This window comes from Penaeus japonicus, unplaced genomic scaffold (genome assembly GCF_977035675.1).
Source record: "Penaeus japonicus unplaced genomic scaffold, GWHDUDI00000001_assembly GWHDUDI00000022, whole genome shotgun sequence".
NCBI lineage: Eukaryota > Metazoa > Arthropoda > Malacostraca > Decapoda > Penaeidae > Penaeus > Penaeus japonicus.
The window spans coordinates 3,209,286-3,229,285 of record NW_028234424.1 but is presented as its reverse complement, the minus strand read 5'-3'; the positions used below and the strand labels follow the sequence as shown (position 1 = coordinate 3,229,285).

Sequence of the window (20,000 nt, the reverse complement as noted above, 5' to 3'; positions counted from 1 at the left end):
ACATTGCATAATTGTCTGGTTTCTTACTTATAATTGTAAACCTTCTGTTGCAGCTTACAGCAAGTTGCAAATGGAATTGAAAATATGAAAACCAGTATAATTACAAGAAAAATAGTCCCTTTTTGAAAACTACAATTGTGTCTTTTACACATTTACCAATACGGTTACTATGAAAAGTATTAGAGTTCTTGCAGATTAATATTGTGAAGTGCGCATACAAAGGTCTATATTTTTATACCAATCTCTCTCTCTCTCTCTCCTCTTCTCTCCTCCCACTCTCTCTCTCTTCCCCCCCCCCCCCCCCCTATCTCTCTCTCTTCTCCTCCCCCCCCCCCCATCTCTCTCCTCTCTCTCTCTCTCTCTCTCTCCTCTCTCTCTCTCTCTCTCTCTCTCTCTCTCTCTCTCTCTCTCTCTCTCTCTCTCTCTCCTCTCTCAATCTATCTATCTATCTATCTCTTCTCTCCTCTCTCTTCCTTCTTCCCCTCTCTCTCTCTCTCTCTCTTTTTCTCCCATTTGTGTGTGTATATATTTTTCTTTATTATTTTTTTTGCCTTAAGCAAAAACAATATTACAAATCTATTTTATGATTCCTTTTACTTCTGTTCTGGAAACCTTGCTTCCTATGTTTAAGGGAAAAATCTAATTGCTGTGAAGATAATTTGGTAAGATACAGGACCAATCTAGGACAGATAAGAAAAGCATAAAATTTTATTGTTAGATAAAGAGATCTTTAGGGAATTACAGTATATACTGAGTTCATTTGGGTAAGAAATAGAAAAAGATGAAATATAATCCCACCCCCTTTCTCTCTCTCTCTCTCTCTCTCTCTCTCTCTCTCTCTCTCTCTCTCTCATCTCATCTCTACAACATATCAAGTGTTTATTTTTACGACAAAGAGTCTTTTAACATTAGATTCATAATCATAATGATGTTTTGGGAGAGATATTCTCAGCCTCTTAACAATATCCAAATATCTTCCACATTAATAACATCAACCCATATAACTTGAACATAGTGAGAGCTAGCGCAGAAAAAGAGATGGAACACATACCCCAGAAAACGGAAATACAACCTCTCCCTCTTACCCCGCAGGTGTTCCTAACTTCCGAAACAAAGATGTCGGCGAAGATCCCGAAGGTGGAGGCCCCAAACGAGACAACCTCCCTCACGTCGAGGCGGGTCGAGGGGGCGATGGCAGCTACAGAGGCAACGGAGGCCGAGGAGACGACGCAAATCCCTCCGGAGATCGATGCTGAGCTTCTCTTCGACCTCCAGATGGTGCTGGACGGATTCTCGCAGTGCAAGAGGGAAGACGGGCAGCTTTACCTAGACGGCTACCTCCGCGCCTACAGTGAGATTAACAAGTGCGGGAATTTTGAGTCTTGTTTGTGCTCTGGGTGGTGTGCGGTTCAGTTTTGTCTTTGATGTTATTGTTGCGTGTTTGTGAATGTGTTTATATGTTTTTGTTTTTTTTATTATTATTGTACTTTTTTAAACACATACTTGCTAACTATTTTGTTGCATGTCACACTAAACTTCTTTTCATAGAAATTTTGCATGAGGAGTGAATATTCACCTTTATTTTCATATATTATGCATAGTCTTTGCAATAAATAACTTCTTATTTGAGTGGGGAAAACTCTAGTAATTTGACTCCATATCAATTATCTTTCCCATGAACATCAGATGCGATCAGTGTATGATAAACTTTATACAGACAATCAGTATGTAGAATTAGTCTTGTATTTTGCACTGAGGTTTTGACCTTCCAATTTGAGTTTGCGTTTTATTCAAAAGATTGACTCTACTGGGATGTGTCACTGTATTTTATGGAATATATACCAACACTTAATTATGTGTGATGTTTTGTTTACTTGGTAGGTGTAATTGATTTTTTTAACATCTTGCTGAGGATAATTTTATGTGTAACAGATTTAAGAAGGAGGACTTCTGAGGTTTTTTTTTTTTTCTTCTTCTTCTTTTCTTTTTTTCTTTTTTTCTTTTCTCTTTCTTTTCCTTTTCTTTTCTTTTCTTTTCTTTTTTTCTTTTCTTTCTTTTCTTTTCTTCCATTTTTTCAGAGGAACAGGTCTTTAACCCACTCTGGACGGGTGGTACAGTACTGTACCGCTCATTCAAAAGCCTAGTGGCCGGGCGGCACAGTGTTGTGCCAGCCATTCAATTGATTTAGGCCTAATAATTCAAACGCCCCGGCATTGTGACATTCAAGGCTAGAATTCCACTGTCGTGGATGGGTTAATCCTGACCTTTATTAATAGAATGTGGTAGCAGTTTAAGCAAATAAATTAATGAAATTATGAAATATAAAGAATGCGACAGGGCAGGAAAACATAAAGAAATATAGATCTATATGGATGATTGGACATTTCCCTAAAGTGCTCCTCATGCTAGAATGTACGGCTTTATAGAAAATGTTTATATGATATATTTGTTGACTAACAATATATATGACATAGTTTTCCTATTAGATTTCAGCATCTCAAATCTCAAGGAAAAAAAAAACTTTCATTGTGTATATAACACTAGTCATGGTATATGACACTCACAGTAATATTTCCAAGTCACTTAACAAGTAATAACTGAGGTGAGGAATGCCATTTGTGAAGGCATTTTTTGATGAAACCCTTAACCCGTTGCCGACAGGGGATAGATTTGCTTATGCAGGCTCCAGGATGTGTTTTATTTCTGATCGAGGCAGCTTCTGCCAAATAATTTGATTTTTCCCACTCCCTTTCAGTTACTCATTGTAGAGCTAGATCCATTTTTGTGTTTTGTTTTTGTGTGTGTTTTACTGTTTTTAGAAATTTATATCTGTCATATCACAGGTTCCATCATTTCTGCAGGTGACTAAAATTGTAGTTCAGGGTCCATATCAACTCATTTTTTTCTTTATACTCAATGTGATAGAAGTATTACTGTTTTAGGGGAGGAACAAAAAGCAACTTTATTTTTTCATATTTCTGTGCTGTCACGAACGAACACAAAACTTATAACCTTCCAAAATGAAGAGGTAGGGAAGAGGAAGGGACCTTGTACTTTTGACAGTGAGTGCCACAATAAAAGGCATCCCTACTGGCACAGTGGCACATTGTAGGCATTGGGCATGGTGTGAGTCACTTTCCTCCTCTCGTTCTGCCTGCACATCTTTCATCTGCGGTACTTTAGAGCAAGAGGTCGGCAACTTGCGATGTGCCATCCCTCTATAGAGATAGTGCTTGCTAGAAACCGTAGATGGGTGCCATTCAAGGCTCTCTCTCCTGCTGGTGCTAGAAGAAAGTGGTGCCATCTAGGTTTTGGAAGTGAGTTGAAATCCATTTTGCTTAATATTACAGCAGTTACAATAATTATGACTGCAATTGTTAGCATCACTCACTTATTACTCATAGCACAATAAAATAACATAGTGATCCAAAATCCCCAAACGTCATAACGCCCATTGTCAGGCAAAAGCTCCTGCGTCATGTATGACGAAAAAACACGTCATCTGTCGTTAACGGGTTAAAAGAACCCTTTTGATGTATCTTAGATGTCAGATAATGTCATGCCACATGGAGCCCTAAACTGGTTAATCAGATCTGATAATTTAAATGACAAATGAAATTGATACGCTGTTATAAAATATGTTGCAAATCCTTTTCAATGAATCTAGCATTCCCTAATATTCGATGGTTAGAACGATGGTATTTATCTGGTAGTCGTGGGATTTTCTTTCAGATGGTACTTGAATCACATGCTAATATTGCTCAATGGTTAATCCAGAGTTATTTTAAGAATTTGAATAGACCTTAACCCGTGTGACACCGCTAAATGCCCTATTACGGGGAGAAACACCAGTGTGACGTTCCCGATGCAATATTGCATAGGCCCGGGGTAAGGGGTGTCCACTTATCACTGGGCCCATCGGGATTGGGTTAATAGTTGATGTGGTGCAAAAAGTATATGTTGAGAATGTGGATTATTATTTATTTATTTTATTTTATTTATTTATTTATTTTTTTTTAACATGAGTGGTGGTAGATAATTTGTGCAAAATATTTTCTTTGAATAAGTTTTACTATTGTGGCAGTGTGGCTAATCAAATACTCAAGAGTGATAATATTCAAAGATTATTGGTCAAATTTTGATGAACGCCACAAATGTTGCTAAAGATATCTGAAGAGTGATACTTCTTGAGTTTCATGGCATGTAAACCCATTGGTCGTGGTTTTAATTAAATATGTATACAGTCATGTGGTGGGTTTATGTTGTATGGCACGGTGCCATCCACGTTTACGACCGATGCTGCCATGACAGCAAATCATGCCATATGCTATCAATAGGTTAATTACAAGTGACACTTATCACAAACCGCTAGTATTTTGCAGCGTTTCTTTTGCTTTGCAAATAACGCATGTTTGAAAAGTTCCCGATCAAATGCTGATTCTCATACACACAAACACAGTAATACAAGTAACAAAGGCAAAACAGAGAATGAGTAGACGAAACTTTAAACCAAGCCACTTCAACAGAAATTAACCCATTCACGCCGGTTGACGTGATAGCACGTATTGTGGTTTTCGCATCAGACGCCCTGGACGAGCTATGAGGGGAAGCCGCGCGCTTGGGTAGAGCAAGCAGGCAACCCAGGCTCGTGGCTTGTGCGCCCGAGAATCTCGAGGCGTTAGGCTTATGCGTTCAAGAACCCCGGTATTGCGACCGCACAAAGCCGGAACGGCCCCGGCGGATGGTGTAACCCTTCCACCCTGTTTACGAGATAGCAATATAGGTTTGGTTTTCGCATCAAGATCCCGGAAACGAGCTATAGGGAACCGCGCCTTGGGTAGACAAGCACAACCCAGGCTCTGCTTTGTGCCTCCCGAGAATCTCGAGGCTTAGGCCTTATCTATCAAGATACCCCCCCCTAATTGCGAACCGCACAAGCCTGAACCGCCCCGCGGATGGTAAGAGGCCTCTTCAGACAGTAGTATAAAATCATTTAAAAATAGATAAATAAAGATATAGATTTGGATTACAAATGAAGATGAAGGTATGCAATAGATTCATATAGGTGAATCAACACGTACTCTCTTTAATTGATAGTGTTATTGTTTACTTCTTGCAGATTCTTCCAGATCCTCGGCAATGTGTTCAATTTCGTGGCTCAGGATGTGCAGAAGAAGGTACGAGGAAGTAGATTCTGCTTGCAATTAAAAGATTGTGGAATTTTAGCATGTTTCTTGCCTTTTTGCCTTGCCATTCTCATTAATTGGTTGAGTCTGCATCATGCTCCTTTACCAATTTTTTAGATATCACTTTTTTATATATAAAGACTGAACCCTGTTGCCAATTATATCTGTTAATTTTTCAATGTTTTCTCACAACTTAAACTATTAAATCTATATGTTGTGGCTTGATAATCAAATACAAATTTTGGTTTGTTAGTATATAAACTAGATATACTGTAACTAGTCTATTTACTTACGTAAAAGAAAAGGTAAAAAATAGTGAAAAACAGCAAAAAGAAATGTTTTTTTGACATCCTAGTTATATATAATGTCTAGGAACATAAAGACACCATTTAAATCTGTTGTATCATAAGGGGAATATTCTTGGTTTCATTATTAACTTGCTTTATTTCTGTTATTTGTTATGTTATAATGATGAAAATTAGTAATATATTGATTATGAAGATGATAATATTAACCCATTCACGCCAGTTGACGTGATAGCACGTATTGTGGTTTTCGCGTCAGACGCCCTAGACAAGCTATGAGGGGAAGCCGCGCGCTCGGGTAGAGCAAGCGGGCAACCCAGGCTTGCGGCTTGTGCGCCCGAGAATTTCGAGGCATTAGGCTTATGCGTTCGAGAACCTCGGTATTGCGACCGCGCAAAGCCGGAACGGCCCCGGCGTGAATGGGTTAAAAGTGACTGTAATGTTAATGATGATGATAGTAAGAAAAATATTTAGGATAATGACAATAGCGAGTAAGAAAAATATTTAGGATAATGACAATAGCGTTAGTGACATTAATATTATCAATATTATTAAGTATTATTAGTTAAGATAATGAAATAATTTCTTTTCATGATATTTGTCTTCAGACAAATATTATCCTTATAATTGTAATTATGCTTGCATAACAATGTCTACATAAAGGTTTTCTGCCAAGTGATTGACTGAACACCTAACCAGCAGTCCCACTGACACAGTCGCACCTCCCTTTCAGATCACGATACTCCAGTGTTATCGCAAAGGTGGAGCAGGTGACTATTACTATTCCATTCAGTCCATGATTGAGTACGAACGCGAAAACAACCTCCTTACGAGCAAGGACCAGCAGTCAGGAGCGAGGACTCTCCTACGTCTACATAGAGCACTTGGTGAGTCAGACTTAGCTTTGTTGTTCATATCTGACTTGTTTAGTTAATGAAGGATATATACTATATACGCTGTCTTCTGACTTCTTTATCTCTCTGTCTTTCTATCTTCTATCTTTCTATCAATCAGTCAAATTGTAAGTGTAATGGGCCATGGTTTTCATATCTTTGATACGTCAAAGTAGAAAGTGAGGGAAGAAAATGGTTGCATCAGGCACTATAGATAGATAACCATCAACAGCTTAATGGAAAAGCATTTTATAGTGCCAAAACATAAACAAATTTACCAAAATATTTCCTATTCATTTTATCCAAATTCATTATTAGTATTTTGACAGTTTCTCAGACAGTATTTGTATTTTAGCAATTGCACAGGCACAGTATCTTATTTGATTGTGATGAAATTATTTTTCTTGTATGTGCAGACTGGAATATCTTTTATCAAGATCATGCTTTTATCTATAAATAATTTTTTATGGATAATGGTTCCTTGTCTCAGGTATCTCACAGTTGTAGATGATCTATAACCTAATGATTAAGTTGTTATTCCCAATTACCTTTCTCCCCATTTCTTCCCCATCCTTACCTTAGTCTCCACCTTAGTCACTCAAAACCCAATCATGCACATATGCCTTGGATACACCCCATACGCAAACCCATCCCCCCCCCCCCCCAAAAAAAAAAAAAAAAAAAAAAAAAAAAAAACCACACCAAAAGATAAAGATAAGAGATAGAAAGAGATAATGAGAGAGAACCTAGGTCTCTCATCACCACCTCCCCCTTCCCATTCCTCCAGAGTTCATCACCGGCTTCCTCTCGGAGCTCCACAAGGCCCCCGACGAGAGCGGGTTGGGGAGCGTCACCTCGGAGGTCTACAGCCGCACCCTGGCCAAGTTCCACGGTTGGGTAGTGGCCAAGACTGTCGGTGCGGTGCTCCTGATGATGCCCACGAAAAACACCATCATAGAGAGGGTACGTCAGGAGGGTTTGTGAGCAGAAGGGTGGGTGCTTGTGCGAGTGTGTGTGTGTTCATAGGGGGGGGAAAGGTATAGCAGTGGATTTGGAAGATTGGTTCAGATCTTTTTCTATATGTCATAGATGTACAGTATATATCCACATGTATATTTTATTTTCCTAAGATTGAGCTTATGCCAAGGTGCTGGAGTATGTAGAACTAACAGCTTGATAGCTTTAGTTTTGTGTATTAATTTGATGAAATTGCTTTGTCAAGTTTTTTGATGTTGTAATTGTATACTAATGATTAATTTTACTTCCTTGTTCTTTCCTTTCATCATATTCTTAGCTTTAGCTGGCAGTTTTAAAATGATCCCCACTTAAATGATTTATGTGTAGCTAATGACATATGCATTCCCATTTTGATTACCTTTTTACAGTCATTGGATTTGAAATTAATATGTGAAGTTTATTTTTGAATATGATGTAATTATGAATCTATTAGAAACAGAAGCACCTGTTTTTTTGTTGTTTTTTTTATTAAGATGAAGTTAGTGTAGGAGAATAATAGCAGTTCATTTTACTTTATGAACTAATTCAAATTCCCTACTATTCCTATATGCTAATATGACATCTTGCTGCCAATAACACCCTCTGTCAGTGATTTTAATGCAACTTTGTTCACCTTTATATATTCAATTCATCTTGTACAGTCTGTCTTTTACCCTTTTCCTTGTCAATGATTAACTACTAATAATTAACCTGTTAACCCGATGATACTGGAACGGTTTTGGCTCCGCCCAGTCTTAACGCCAGGATATTTCAATACACAGGCCTAATGCTTCGGGCTATTTGCCGCTAACGACAAATGACATGATATTTCGTCATGGCTTTTTGTATGGCTGGCACACCGGGTGATCAAGTGCGTAGCGGGTGGCCACGGCTTCAGCTGGTGAATAACTCGGGGTATTAGGCCTTTACATTTGAAATACCCCAGCGTTATCGGGTTAACTGACACATAGCTTACAGTGGATAGTTAAAAAGAATATTTGGGGTGGAGCTCACTGTTTTCTTCTTCTCTTTCCTTTTGAGTTAGTTGATGTTATCAAATGAAATAGACAATAATATGTATCTGAATATATATGATAGAATGATGGAGAGAGACAGAGAAAGAGAGGGGAAGAAAAAATATGTTCCATCTCAGACCATTTTTTTTAATAGTTCCTTTTGAATCATTTCCTTTTCTTAGCCTTTTTTTAGCCTTTTGCTTAGACAACACCTAACAACTTGAACTGTAATATACAAACAATGCCACTAATGTTTCGTCCCCAAAATGTCTTATCGAGATGTTATTACTTTTACCTGCAGGTATCTCTGGCAAGTAAACAGGTAAGTTGCCATTGATATTATTGCAAATTTCACTTTTAGTTGTTGTTAGTTGGTATAATACAATAAGTTTCAGAGAGGAGTGTTTTGGTTCATTTTATTTCCTCTCTTCTAACGTACCGCCATTTGACGTTGATAGTCCTTTTCGCGTTAATTAACAGTTAGATTTTTAAAAAGTGCTCCTGTGTTTGTTGCTTTTGAGAAGAAATTTGCATTTGACTTTTTAAAACTTTATCAGTTTATATCATTTTAAAAGTGATTATCCAAAATCTCTAGAGTGCTGATTATAATTCTTCTGTTGCATACTATTTTTTTAAGTATATTTATATGTGCATGGAAACATTCCTTCATACATATTGATTAATAGATATAGTATTTTTTTCTTTCTTTTTTCCCTTTTTTAATTGATTTCTATTTTATCTGTATATTTATATACATATTTAAACCTCAAAAACCTCTGATCAGATAAGTAAGTAAGATATTGAAGAAACATTTGCATGATCTTTATCAAAGTATTTTACTTTAACTTTATGATCAGTAAATATTTTTTGTCCATTGTTCATAGTCTCTTGTATAATTACATTCATTAAATCAATTCAAGTAGCAATTTTTCTGTGCAATATCACTGATAATAATTTTTAGTGACAGTAATGGAACCTAGTTTTTTTCTTTCTTTCTTTCTTTCTTTCTTTCTTTTGTGGATGTTGCTAAAACTCACAGCTCACAAATGCAGATAGATTTCATTTCAAGTCATTGCAAATCACACTATCTGATTCTTTAGTTCACATACAGCTGGCTCGCATTAAAGTCCCTGCATGTTGTATGCCAAATTAAATATGTATTTTCATTTGGGATGCAGTTGTAATATGGAAGACTGGGCATTTATTGTTTTAGAAATGATGATGTTTCAAACTGTAATCTATTTCCCTCCAGTTCTTTTGATATTTGGAAGATTAATAAGTTAGAGAGAAAAAAAAATCCAAGGGTTACAGGATTTATGGAATAATAACTTGTTTCCACAAGCATGGATTTTCAGTGGTGATATCTTTAAGCTTGCTAAATTAATGTTCTCTTAAATTCAAACCCTTAAACACTGCAGAGCTATTAGCGTTTGGTCTGATATTTCAAGAGTTTGAATTTACACAAAATGTATATTTCATTGCCATATATCAAATACAGACAGCACAGTAGAGCATCAAAGTTAGATAATTCATCTCATTTACTACTCATAGATGAAATAATTATTGCAGTTACCGCTCTAATAGGAAGGAAAATTGGAATAAATTCCCATGCCCACAAAACACCATTGTATGAAACAGGGTTAATGTTACACAAATACAGTAAGGAAAAGGACATGTTTTTTAATGAAAATCAATGAAATATCCATGCAGATGTATAGATAGTAGAAAGACAATAATATACCGTGAGGCAACACAAAACTGAGGCTGAGGGAGAGAGGAGGGCTGATATAGTGGGTGTGGCCGGAGGAAATGCAAATCAACCTGCAAGTGAAACGCATATGAAGCAATAAAGAGAATGTTTTGTCATAGTACACAATAAGATTTTTATAACTGTATGTAATGTAAGAGTATAGTGTGGGGAAGGGGTATGGGTAGGTGCAGAGGGGAGGGGGATAATACTAGCATGAAAGAGGCCAGACCGTACTAGAATTACCACTCAAACTCTATGTCCCATTCACAAGATGGGAAAGAAAAAAAGAGATGGGGAACATGACTGTCTCAATGGTAGAGGGCCTCAGAGGGATATAGTGATATGGAGCTGATTTAGTCGGTGTGGTTTGCTAAACAGCACTAGAAATGTTATTAGACACTCCATACGTCCCACGATAAAGGGTGGATAGGCTTGACGCACCTGGCCAGATTTCTCCGCAATCGTGGTGGGTAGGGCTGTAGAGGTTAAGAAGTACGTGTGAATTACTCTTCAAAATCTTAGCAAGCACATAGAAATTATCTTTATTTTGATATGATTTCTTGCATCTCAGGTGATAGGAAAGTACATTGCTCTATTTGCATGTTGCTTCTTTCTTTGAATATGATTAACTGCTAGATTTTTGTTATGTAAGTTTTTGTCAACTTCGAACCAGGTAAGTATTTTATCATATAATGTTCTATATGTGAAGAAGTTTTGAACAGTTTTATATATGTACATTACATGCAATTTCAATGAAAATCGATGATAATCTCTGCCAGAATAGTTTATTCAGATTGCATTGTATAAGATACAAATTTAATAAATACATGTAACAATCTTAGCATTTTTATTATTAAAATTGTAATTGAATATGACATTGTTTAAAGAGGACCCTCATTGAATATGTTAATGATAAGAAAAATCAATTCTGCAGGTCACAGGTGGCATCGAAGCTGTGAGAGCCCACAATGAAGCTCTCATGCCCAAGGTGATAGAGGTCATGACATCCGTGTATAACTTAACGCAGAAGCTCTATGAAGATTACGAAATTCTCGACTTGCCTTAGGAATGACGTGCCCTGATACAAGGAGGAATGTGGACTATTTTTTTTAATATGTAGAGATATACATGGGCATCCAAGAGGTGGAAGGAAATTTTCTATTTTGCAGCTGGTGAATATATGAAAGATTTGGTTGGAAAGTATGGTAAGGAGAAACTCCTTGCCTGAGGAATTATAGGAATAGATAATTAATAGGAGGAAGGAATTCTCTCTTTCTCTCTCTTTTTCTTTCTCTCTCTTTCTCTCTCCTCCTCCTCGCCCCTGCTCCTCCTCTTCCTCCTCCTCCCTCCCCTCTCTCTCTTTCTCTCTCTTTTTTCCCCTTTCTTTACCATTTTTTGCTGTTGGCTGTGTGCAGCATATGGTAGAGGAAGCTTTCAAAGGAGATGTGATTGTGAGATTTTTATCTTCTTCTTCTTCTTGTTCATTTTTTTAAAGCTACAGCAAGATAATGCAGTAAATTTGTATCCTTTCTTTAATTTTTTGTTATTATTCAATTTGCCAAAGAAAGGCAAATATAGTTTCATCTTCTTTATCACGTAGTTTCTCACCAAAGGTGTATATATATATAGGGAGTGAAATTTTAACCTGATTGATATGTAATGGTATTTGACACTGATGTTACTCCTGTCACAAGAAATGCCAGAAATAATGAAAAAAAAGGTTCTCGTGAAAATGGAAAGCATGTTCTTGATTTTATGTTTGTCTTCTTTGCAATTTTTTCTTCTTCTGTTTGTTCGTTTCAGTTGTTGTCATATGGTTGTAATTCATATATATATATCCTTTTTCCATGTGGACACACATATACAGACATATAAATACATGTATGTATTGCCATATAGATATAAAATGTGTGATTAGCTCTCTTATTGAATATATATCTAGATAAAATCTTGCCTCTTCTTTTTATCATTATCATTGTACGGCAATAGGCATTATGCGAAGCTAACAGGCTGATTTTATAATGGAGACTATAATTACGGTAAGTGTATTGACATATCCTTAAGTCATTAGGGGGCAGTATGCACAGCTTTATTTATTTTTCTATGATTATTTTATAACCTTTTAGCGGATAGTTTTGTTTGACGTTTGCGAAGGAGGATGACGGTGATTTTGTATGATCTGAATTTATCCCTGTGGAAAGGACGGAAATTGACTTGTGAAAGAGAATTTTTTTTTTTTAAGTTTATGCCAGTATTTTGTTCATTTTTGTATTACTATATTTTGACATTGAAGGTACTTTTGTGTGCTATAGGTATATTGTTTTGGTTAATTATAGATATTTATTATGGGGTTATGATTTCTTATTTCATGTTTGTTTTTGTTTGATTATTGTTATTGTTACTTTTATCATTATCATTGTTATTATCAATTTTATTTTCCTTGTAAATAGTGCCTTTCCAATGTTGATTAATCACAATACATAGCCAGAAACTGAAGTGTGTTCCTTTATTCCCATATGTAATTCATCAAGCATTTTTATATACATTAATTTATATTTCTTTCAAGTATGTGCACACATTTTCACATACACACACACACACACACACACACACACACACACATTTATATTACAACACATATATAGTTATACCTCAGTCATTATCCCTCTTTCTCACAAACACAGCGCTCACCAGCAGCTAGTGCCGCTGAGAATCCCGAGACGTTAGGCTAATGTGTTTGAATATCCCAGCATTTCGACCATTTAGAGCCAAAATAGTCGTCAATGGGTCAAGTCCTACAAAGCAACTAAAGAATATCACGTACTGTAAATCAAAAGACACTATGCACACAACTTTTAATGTAGGACACGTTGCCTCTAAAACCAGAAAAAATGGGCATTATTATATCACATTAATGAAGGAAACCTTAACCCATTGGTCGCGGTATTAAAAAAAGGTCTAGGCAATAGGATGGCTGTTTTACATGTCTGGCATGGTGCCATCCGCGTCTATGACCGACTCTGCCTTTGCAGCAAATCATGCCATCCGCTGCTAATGGGTTAAGCTTGTGATTGGACTTTGTAAAAGGAAAGGTTATAACCATACCATTTTTTTTTCTTTCTTTCTTTTCTTTTCTTTCTTTCTTTCTTTCTAGGTCTAAAGATAGCTCGTCTCATGTATTTTCAATATGTACCACATAAAGATCAGAAGAAAAACACAAGATAGGAGATTTTAATTTTTTTTCTGTTACTTATTAAAGAAGAACAAACAAGTATATGATGACTTATTTGAATAAGATCCTATTACACTTACTATAAAATAAGTATGTTGGAATTTGAAATCTAATTACTTTTTTTGATGATGGTGTTATTGTAACTACTAATAAGATCATTACTAAATACAATTTTGCAGGGAATTTTGAACTTTGTGGCATATTTCTCTCCCTCTCCTATTGTCCATTTCCCTCTCTCTTTCACCCCTTCTCTCTCTCTCTTTCACCTCTTCTCCCTCTCCCCTTCTCATTCCTCATTCCTTTTTCCTCCTAATCCTCCATATTCTCCCATCTTATCATTCACCGATTTCTGCTTTTTCATTTTCTTCCTCTTCGTTTATTTTACTTTTCATTTTTTTTATTATTCTAATGATCATGCTCCCCTTTATTATCATATGCCTCTTATATCCTCTACTTATTAGAATGCAGAAACTCAATTATTATTATTATTATCATTATTATTATTATTATTATTACTATTGTCATTATTATAATCATCGCCCTCCTTGTATAAAAAAAAAAAACATTGATTTTTCAAGGTCATTGCCAGAATGGTGAAAGGTCACTGTTACTGTGCAGTTTCGAGCGTCACTGCATCGCTGATATTAAATAATACAGACGAAGAAGCACGTAGATCTAGGTCCTATTTTGCAGAACGGCAAAATAACAGACTGCACTGCTAGCTTCCTCCACAGTAGTTTAAGGAAATATATATGCTATGTTTGTATGTATATATATATATTGTCTTAAATCACTATGCAACATGTGAGTTTTGTTTGCATTGAATTTACCTCATATTTTTGGTATCTTTTTAGAAGCTGATAAAGTGTATTATTATCAATTATATATATATATATATACACACACATATATACACATACATATAATATATATGTATATTTTTCTCTCTTTTCTTTTTCTTTTTCTTTTTTTTTACACAAAGTTAGAAACATCATTTGATAACATTCCATATTCAATAAGAGGTCATATCACTACCATAAGCTTCCCACTGGAAAATGAAAAGTTATGCCAGAAATTTACAAGAAAAAATCCTTTATGTTATTTTATTCAGATAAAAATATTTGAGAATTTATTGACTTGTATCTTCTCTTGTATGACACAGGATGTTATATTTAGAATGAAGTAGATGATATGAATCTAATGCGAGTGTAGAGTGATATTATATTTGAAGTATATGGTATTACTTCTGTGAACTGTTCTCCAGCTGTCTGTTTTTCTTTAAGTTGATAGTCCTTAGCTATACCAAAGAATAAATCTCTCTCTCTCTCTCTCCTCCCCTTCTTCCCCCCTCTCTCTCTCTCTTTTTTGCCTCTCCTTCTCCCCCCCCACCCTCTCTCTTCCTCTCTCCTTTCTCTCTCTCTCTCTCCTTTCTCTCTCTCTCTCTCTCTCTCCCCACCCCGCCCCCGCCCCCCCCCCCCCCCCCCTCTCATGTCTCTCTCTCTCTCTCCGGATGACAGGAGCTCCGAACTCAGTCTAGACCCACTCCAGCTAACTCCGCTCCGATTCTATCGATCTCTCCAAGTTCTCTCCTGGCAAGGTGAATACTCGGTTCCTTCATCGGAGTTATGGCTCTATCTTCTTCTTCTCTCCCCCCCCTCCCCCCCTCTCATCGATAACACCTCCTGAAGGGCACCCTATCCTGGGGGGGGCCTCATGACCGAGTGACGCTTCTCGCGTGGAATCGATCTAATCTCTCTCGTTCCTGGTATCTCTCTCGATCCGTCAATTCTTCTCTTGTCTCAGGTGATGGATCTTCATTAATCCCCATCATCAACGCATTACTCTTTCCATCTTTCTTCTTATCTGATCTTAACTCCAGTCTATCATTTCTTATAGTCGACGGGACCTCTCTAATCACCTCTCATCCTCGCTGGTATATCATCGTATTTGTCTCACACGCTCTTTCTAGCTTATTGGTCTGGTCCTTTTCCTTGGGACGTGCGCGTTCCGATTAGTCCGAGTCTAGGGCGATGCTCGAGTATTCCACGGGGCCTCTGCGTTTCGTTCTGCTCCTCTCTCTCACGGCCCCTGCTTCATCGGTGGTCACGATCTGTTCTCAGACCCCTTCCTTCGGACTGCTCTTGCTATCGCGCAATCTGTGCGTGGTCGGTTGCTCTCTCGTCGCTTTCTTCTTCTCAGACACAGCGGTTCACCTGAGGGAGCGCTCACGTAGGGATCCTGGACTCATAGAACTCATCCGGGTTATCTCGACTACTGGTTCAATCTTACTAGTTGCGTAGCCTCCTTTCTCAATCCGCCATTCGTTCGCGTCTTTCTTTCGGTTTCACTCTGCTCTCCATAGATCGTCGTTCTTTGAGCTACGTCTACGGCAAGAGGTCCTGATGCTCAACTTTCTTCTCCTACAAACTCCATCCTGTGTGCGCTTCTGGAACTATCTATCGATCGTTCGTGGAAGGACGGCGGTCACATCCTCGCTTTTCATCATCGGTATTGGCCTCTGACCCAAATCCCTCCATCTCACTTACTCTCTCCTACCTCCTCCTCTCGGGCAGGGGGCAGGGGGGGCTCAGCGCCTCTCGCCCTCTTCTCTCCCACCTGGGGGGGATCCTCCTCCACATGGCCCCCTCCGAGTACCGCGTCTCTCTCTAGCGTCCTTCCTCTTGGTATTCCTCGTTAATCTGGGGCTCGCGGTCTCGCATCTCGTCGCTTTCATGCTCACCTACGCTCCCGTGCCGTGACTTCGCGGGCCTCTTCTCGTAGTCTCACCTTCTCCTGAGTTTCTCGTCGGCCACGGGGTCGGCGCAGGTCTCCGCTCGCATCTCTCCTCTCTCTTACGGTCTCCTTTCCACTCGGTGGGAGGTCTTCTTCTCCCTCGGGGCGGGATCAGGAGCGACTCAGCGTGCGGGGGGGCGCGGCTCGGTGTCAGGGGGTCTGGGCGGGTCGGCTCAGTCTGAGCATAGCTCTTGCGGATGCGTCTGCTCGGGGCTACTCTCATCGTCTGTCCAGTGGGTCGGTGTTCCTTCATTTCCGTTCGGGGGGGGGGGGGGGGTTCTACGCTCGTGTCGACAGGGTTCACGGCGAGACGGAGGACGCATCTCTCAATTGGGTCTTCCATGTTCAGGCAGAACACTGCTCCGGGCGGGGTTTGCTTCATCTCTCCATGTTGCTCGGTAGTGCCGGAGCGTTCAAGGGATCCGATTGGGGGCCTCCACATTCCCAGTTTCGTCTATCTTCCTCCGCGGGGGGGGTGTTCACCGTCCGGTATGTGGTCGTCGCTGCGGACTTGGTGTTCTTCTCGCTCGATGGTCCTGGTTCCTGTCGCGGGGCGAGGCTACACACGGTGTCGAGGAACATCGGGTTGACTCATTTGTCACGTCTTCCTACGCGGTCTCGTGTCGACACAGGTCCTTCTTCTACGTTCATCGGGGACCTCCCTCTGCGGAAAACTCTGTCCGGACCTCCTCTCCTCCGGTAATACTGAAGCTCTTCTCTCATCGTTGGTCCGTCTCACTCGGTCTTCCCTCTCTCTGCCACTCCCCCCCACCCAAACCTACAACCCCTCTTCCATTTCCTTCCCAGTGCTACTCTCCCATCAAGTTCGACATCTCGTCTTCCATGGCGTCATCTTTGGGGACCTTCTCTCCCTTTTGGTCGTGTTCCTCCCGGCATTTCTCTTCTTCTATGGGGGGGGCGCGCGCTCTTTACTGCGGGGTTATTCTCTCGGGGGGGGCCTGATGGCTTGGCTCCACATTGGGGTCTTCCTCAGATCTCTTCTCAGGGTGGGGGGGGGGTTTGCGGGACTCTCATTCTTGGCTCGGCCAATATCTGGGCGGGCGGGGGGGCGGGGGGGGGCGTGGGGGTCGGGCGAAGGTCGGGCTTCGGCGGCGCTGGGGCCGGGGGTCGGGGTGGCGCGGTATGGAGGGGGGGGGGTGTCGTCGGCTTGCGAGTGTGGGCATGAGGTATGCGGCTCGATGTAGTCTGGTGCTCTAGTCTTTCGTCTCTGGTCCTTTGAGCACGGGATGGCATATTCAGTCTTTTTCGGGTGCGTCGTTCTTGCGACTTGGGACGGGTGGGGTCGGTAGGGGGGGGGGAGATCGGAGATCGGGGGTGGGGGGGGGGGGGGGGGGGGGGGGGGGGGGGGGGGGGGGGGTATGACTCGTTGCGTGGGTCAGGCTGGGGGGGTCGGGGGGGATCACTCGGGGCCGGCATATCGTCGGGACGAGTGGTTGCGGTCTCCGGTTGGGGCTCGGGGCTATGGGGTGCTCTCGTCCGCTACTATCTCTGGTTCGCCATGAGTGTACCCTCCGTGGTCAGGGGGAGGTCCAGGCTCGGTCCCTTCATGCTCATAACTCTCGCTCCCTCTTCTTCTGGGTAGACATCTAAAGGGAGGTGCATTAGGCTCGTCCCTATAATAGTCTCGGAGCTGTCTGGTTCGGTTCTTATCTTGCCTGGGCTCTCGTCGTGAGCTCGCTACCCTCGGATTCAGGGGCTCCAGATAGGCCCGACTTCTCTCTGATGGGGGGTCCAAAGGAGGGATTTCTCGTAGGGCGCTCGCGGCTGGCGACCGAGTCCTGTCGTTGGTGTGGCGGGGAGCTCGTCTCTCTCCTCCCTCAGGGGTCATACGGGTCCTCGGCTTGCTAGGGTCGCGCGAGGGTTCCTCATCATTCTGGAGCTACGGGATGTACTCGATCGTCTCCTGACATGACTCGTGGGGGGAGGGGGACAACTTGCGGCGCAGGGGGAGCGGGGGTATTCGGGGGGGGGGGGGGGGGCTCACTTCCTCCATCCGGCGCGTCAGGGAGGAATGGTCGGCGCTCCCGGTCGTCACGGGGCCTCGGGGTTCTCCTCTGTTCGTCTCAGGGAAGGGGCGACGCTTATTCGTGCAGAGCTCCCTGGATAGTCTAACGGATTTCTCGACTCCTCAATCGCGGCGGAGCTGGAGTAGTGGGCCAGGGTCTCGGGCGTTGGGCGTTCTGTGTCCTCTGCACATCGTGTGGGGCCTCCATCAATACTTTCTCTCTCTCTTCCCATCTCCCTTCCTCCTCCTCTCGATCTTTCCCTCCCTCTCCACGGTGCGGGATGGCTCTGGTCTCTGTTTCGAGCTAGGGTGGGCGATGGTTCGGCTTTGGGAGTATTGCAGAGCTGTCATCTAGGGAGTTGTTATATGAGGGGCTGCGGTGACGTCCTTTCAGGTCGTTGCTAAGGTGTGGAGCATCCGGCTCGTGAGTCCCGTGGATACGGGTGACATTGCCTCTCTTGTCGGTTCGACTTAACATTGACAGGCTCTGCTCCCCCGCGCCCCGTCCTCCTTTCTAGTGACTGGTTTCTCCCTTATTGGGGGGGGTGGGGGGGGGGGATTTCAGTCTACAAGGGGTCAGGGGTATGGGGAGCGTTTTCTTACATTGGCGGGAGTGGGTCGGCTGGGGTCTCATTTGGGGCGGGGGGTGGTCGGTGGGATCTAGCGTTCGGGGTTGTGGGGGGGATGTGACGGGGGTCGTTCTATTGGGTTATATAGCGCGCGATGAGCGGGTGGTTATAAAGGCGGCGGGGGGGGGGGGGGTGGGGGGCGGGATTGTGGCGGGGGTGCCATGCTCGCTGCGCGGTGGACAGTCATGGGGGCAAGGGGGGGGTGACTGGGGGGGGGGTGGGGAGGGAACTCGGGTGGGGGGGGCGGTTGGGGGCGAGTGCTGGAGAGTTGTCTGCGGAGTGGGCTCGGGTCGAGGTATTGAGGGCAGCTGGGCATGTGGTACGAGGGTTCTTGGGGTCCCTTCTCTTTTCTCCTTACGTCATTCCTTTTTTTACATCTCTCTTTTCAGATATTCTCTTTCGTCTCTGTGAGTCTATCTCGTCTTCTTGTTTGATCTATCGTTCTGTTTTTTTTTTGGTTTTCTAGGGTGACAATTATTATTCTTTCGTCTCTCCTCCTCTTGTTTCCTTTCGTAGGCTTCTTCTTGTTTTCTGCACCTCCCAGCCTGCTCTGGAGGGCGGAGGGGGGGGGGGATGGGCGTGGATGCATCCGCGGGGGTCTCGCTCTCTCTCTCCCCCACTTGGCACACCATCGAGATATAGTTATGCTCATCTTCTCGCCCACTACCCCGAATGTCTCTCTTTCTTTCTCTCTCTTGCTCTCTGACTTTCTTTCATTCTTTTCATCTCTCTCCTCCTCACTAGTTACCACCCTTCATGTACATGTAATACTATATTATGTAAACATGATGATAATACTTAGTAATATTCTCGGTTGTCATTGCAATTTTATCTAAAGGTCTTCGGTGATAAACCAGACCAATATTAACCTTTTGTGTAATGCTTGTCTATGCCTCTAGACGGCTTTGAAGCATAGTAGTAATTTTTTTTTATAAATGTATCCTTCATTCCATATTTGATAAAGTAATAATGCCTTAATTGTCGTCAGATTATCTTTATTTCACGTGTGATTCAGATATTCTCTCCGTGGAATAGGATTTAGTTCAGCCTATTTTGTACAGGGAACTATATGATGTGTTTTTTTATTTTGTACTTTTTGAAGCTGAATATGATAATGTTATAACAAGAATGCACTTTATGATGCAGCTATAACCTCAAAAGATGCAATAGAAGT

General features: G+C 41.4%; 1 protein-coding gene across 2 annotated transcripts in view; it reads left to right on the top strand.

The window, feature by feature from the left end:
• LOC122263129 (ceramide-1-phosphate transfer protein) overlaps window positions 1-12,642 on the top strand; it is a 14,737-nt gene extending 2,095 nt beyond the window's left edge. Inside the window, exons 2-7 of one of the 2 annotated variants that reach the window (XM_086549319.1) lie at window positions 1,093-1,364; window positions 5,120-5,177; window positions 6,225-6,378; window positions 7,172-7,347; window positions 8,698-8,718; window positions 11,081-12,642. In XM_086549319.1, the coding sequence (XP_086405445.1) occupies window positions 1,117-1,364; window positions 5,120-5,177; window positions 6,225-6,378; window positions 7,172-7,347; window positions 8,698-8,718; window positions 11,081-11,212 (789 nt within the window). In that variant the 5' untranslated portion in view covers window positions 1,093-1,116 and the 3' untranslated portion in view covers window positions 11,213-12,642. The remainder of the gene's footprint in view (window positions 1-1,092; window positions 1,365-5,119; window positions 5,178-6,224; window positions 6,379-7,171; window positions 7,348-8,697; window positions 8,719-11,080) is intronic. The other variant, XM_086549320.1, reaches the window with a different exon arrangement.
• Window positions 12,643-20,000: the final 7,358 nt, after the last annotated feature.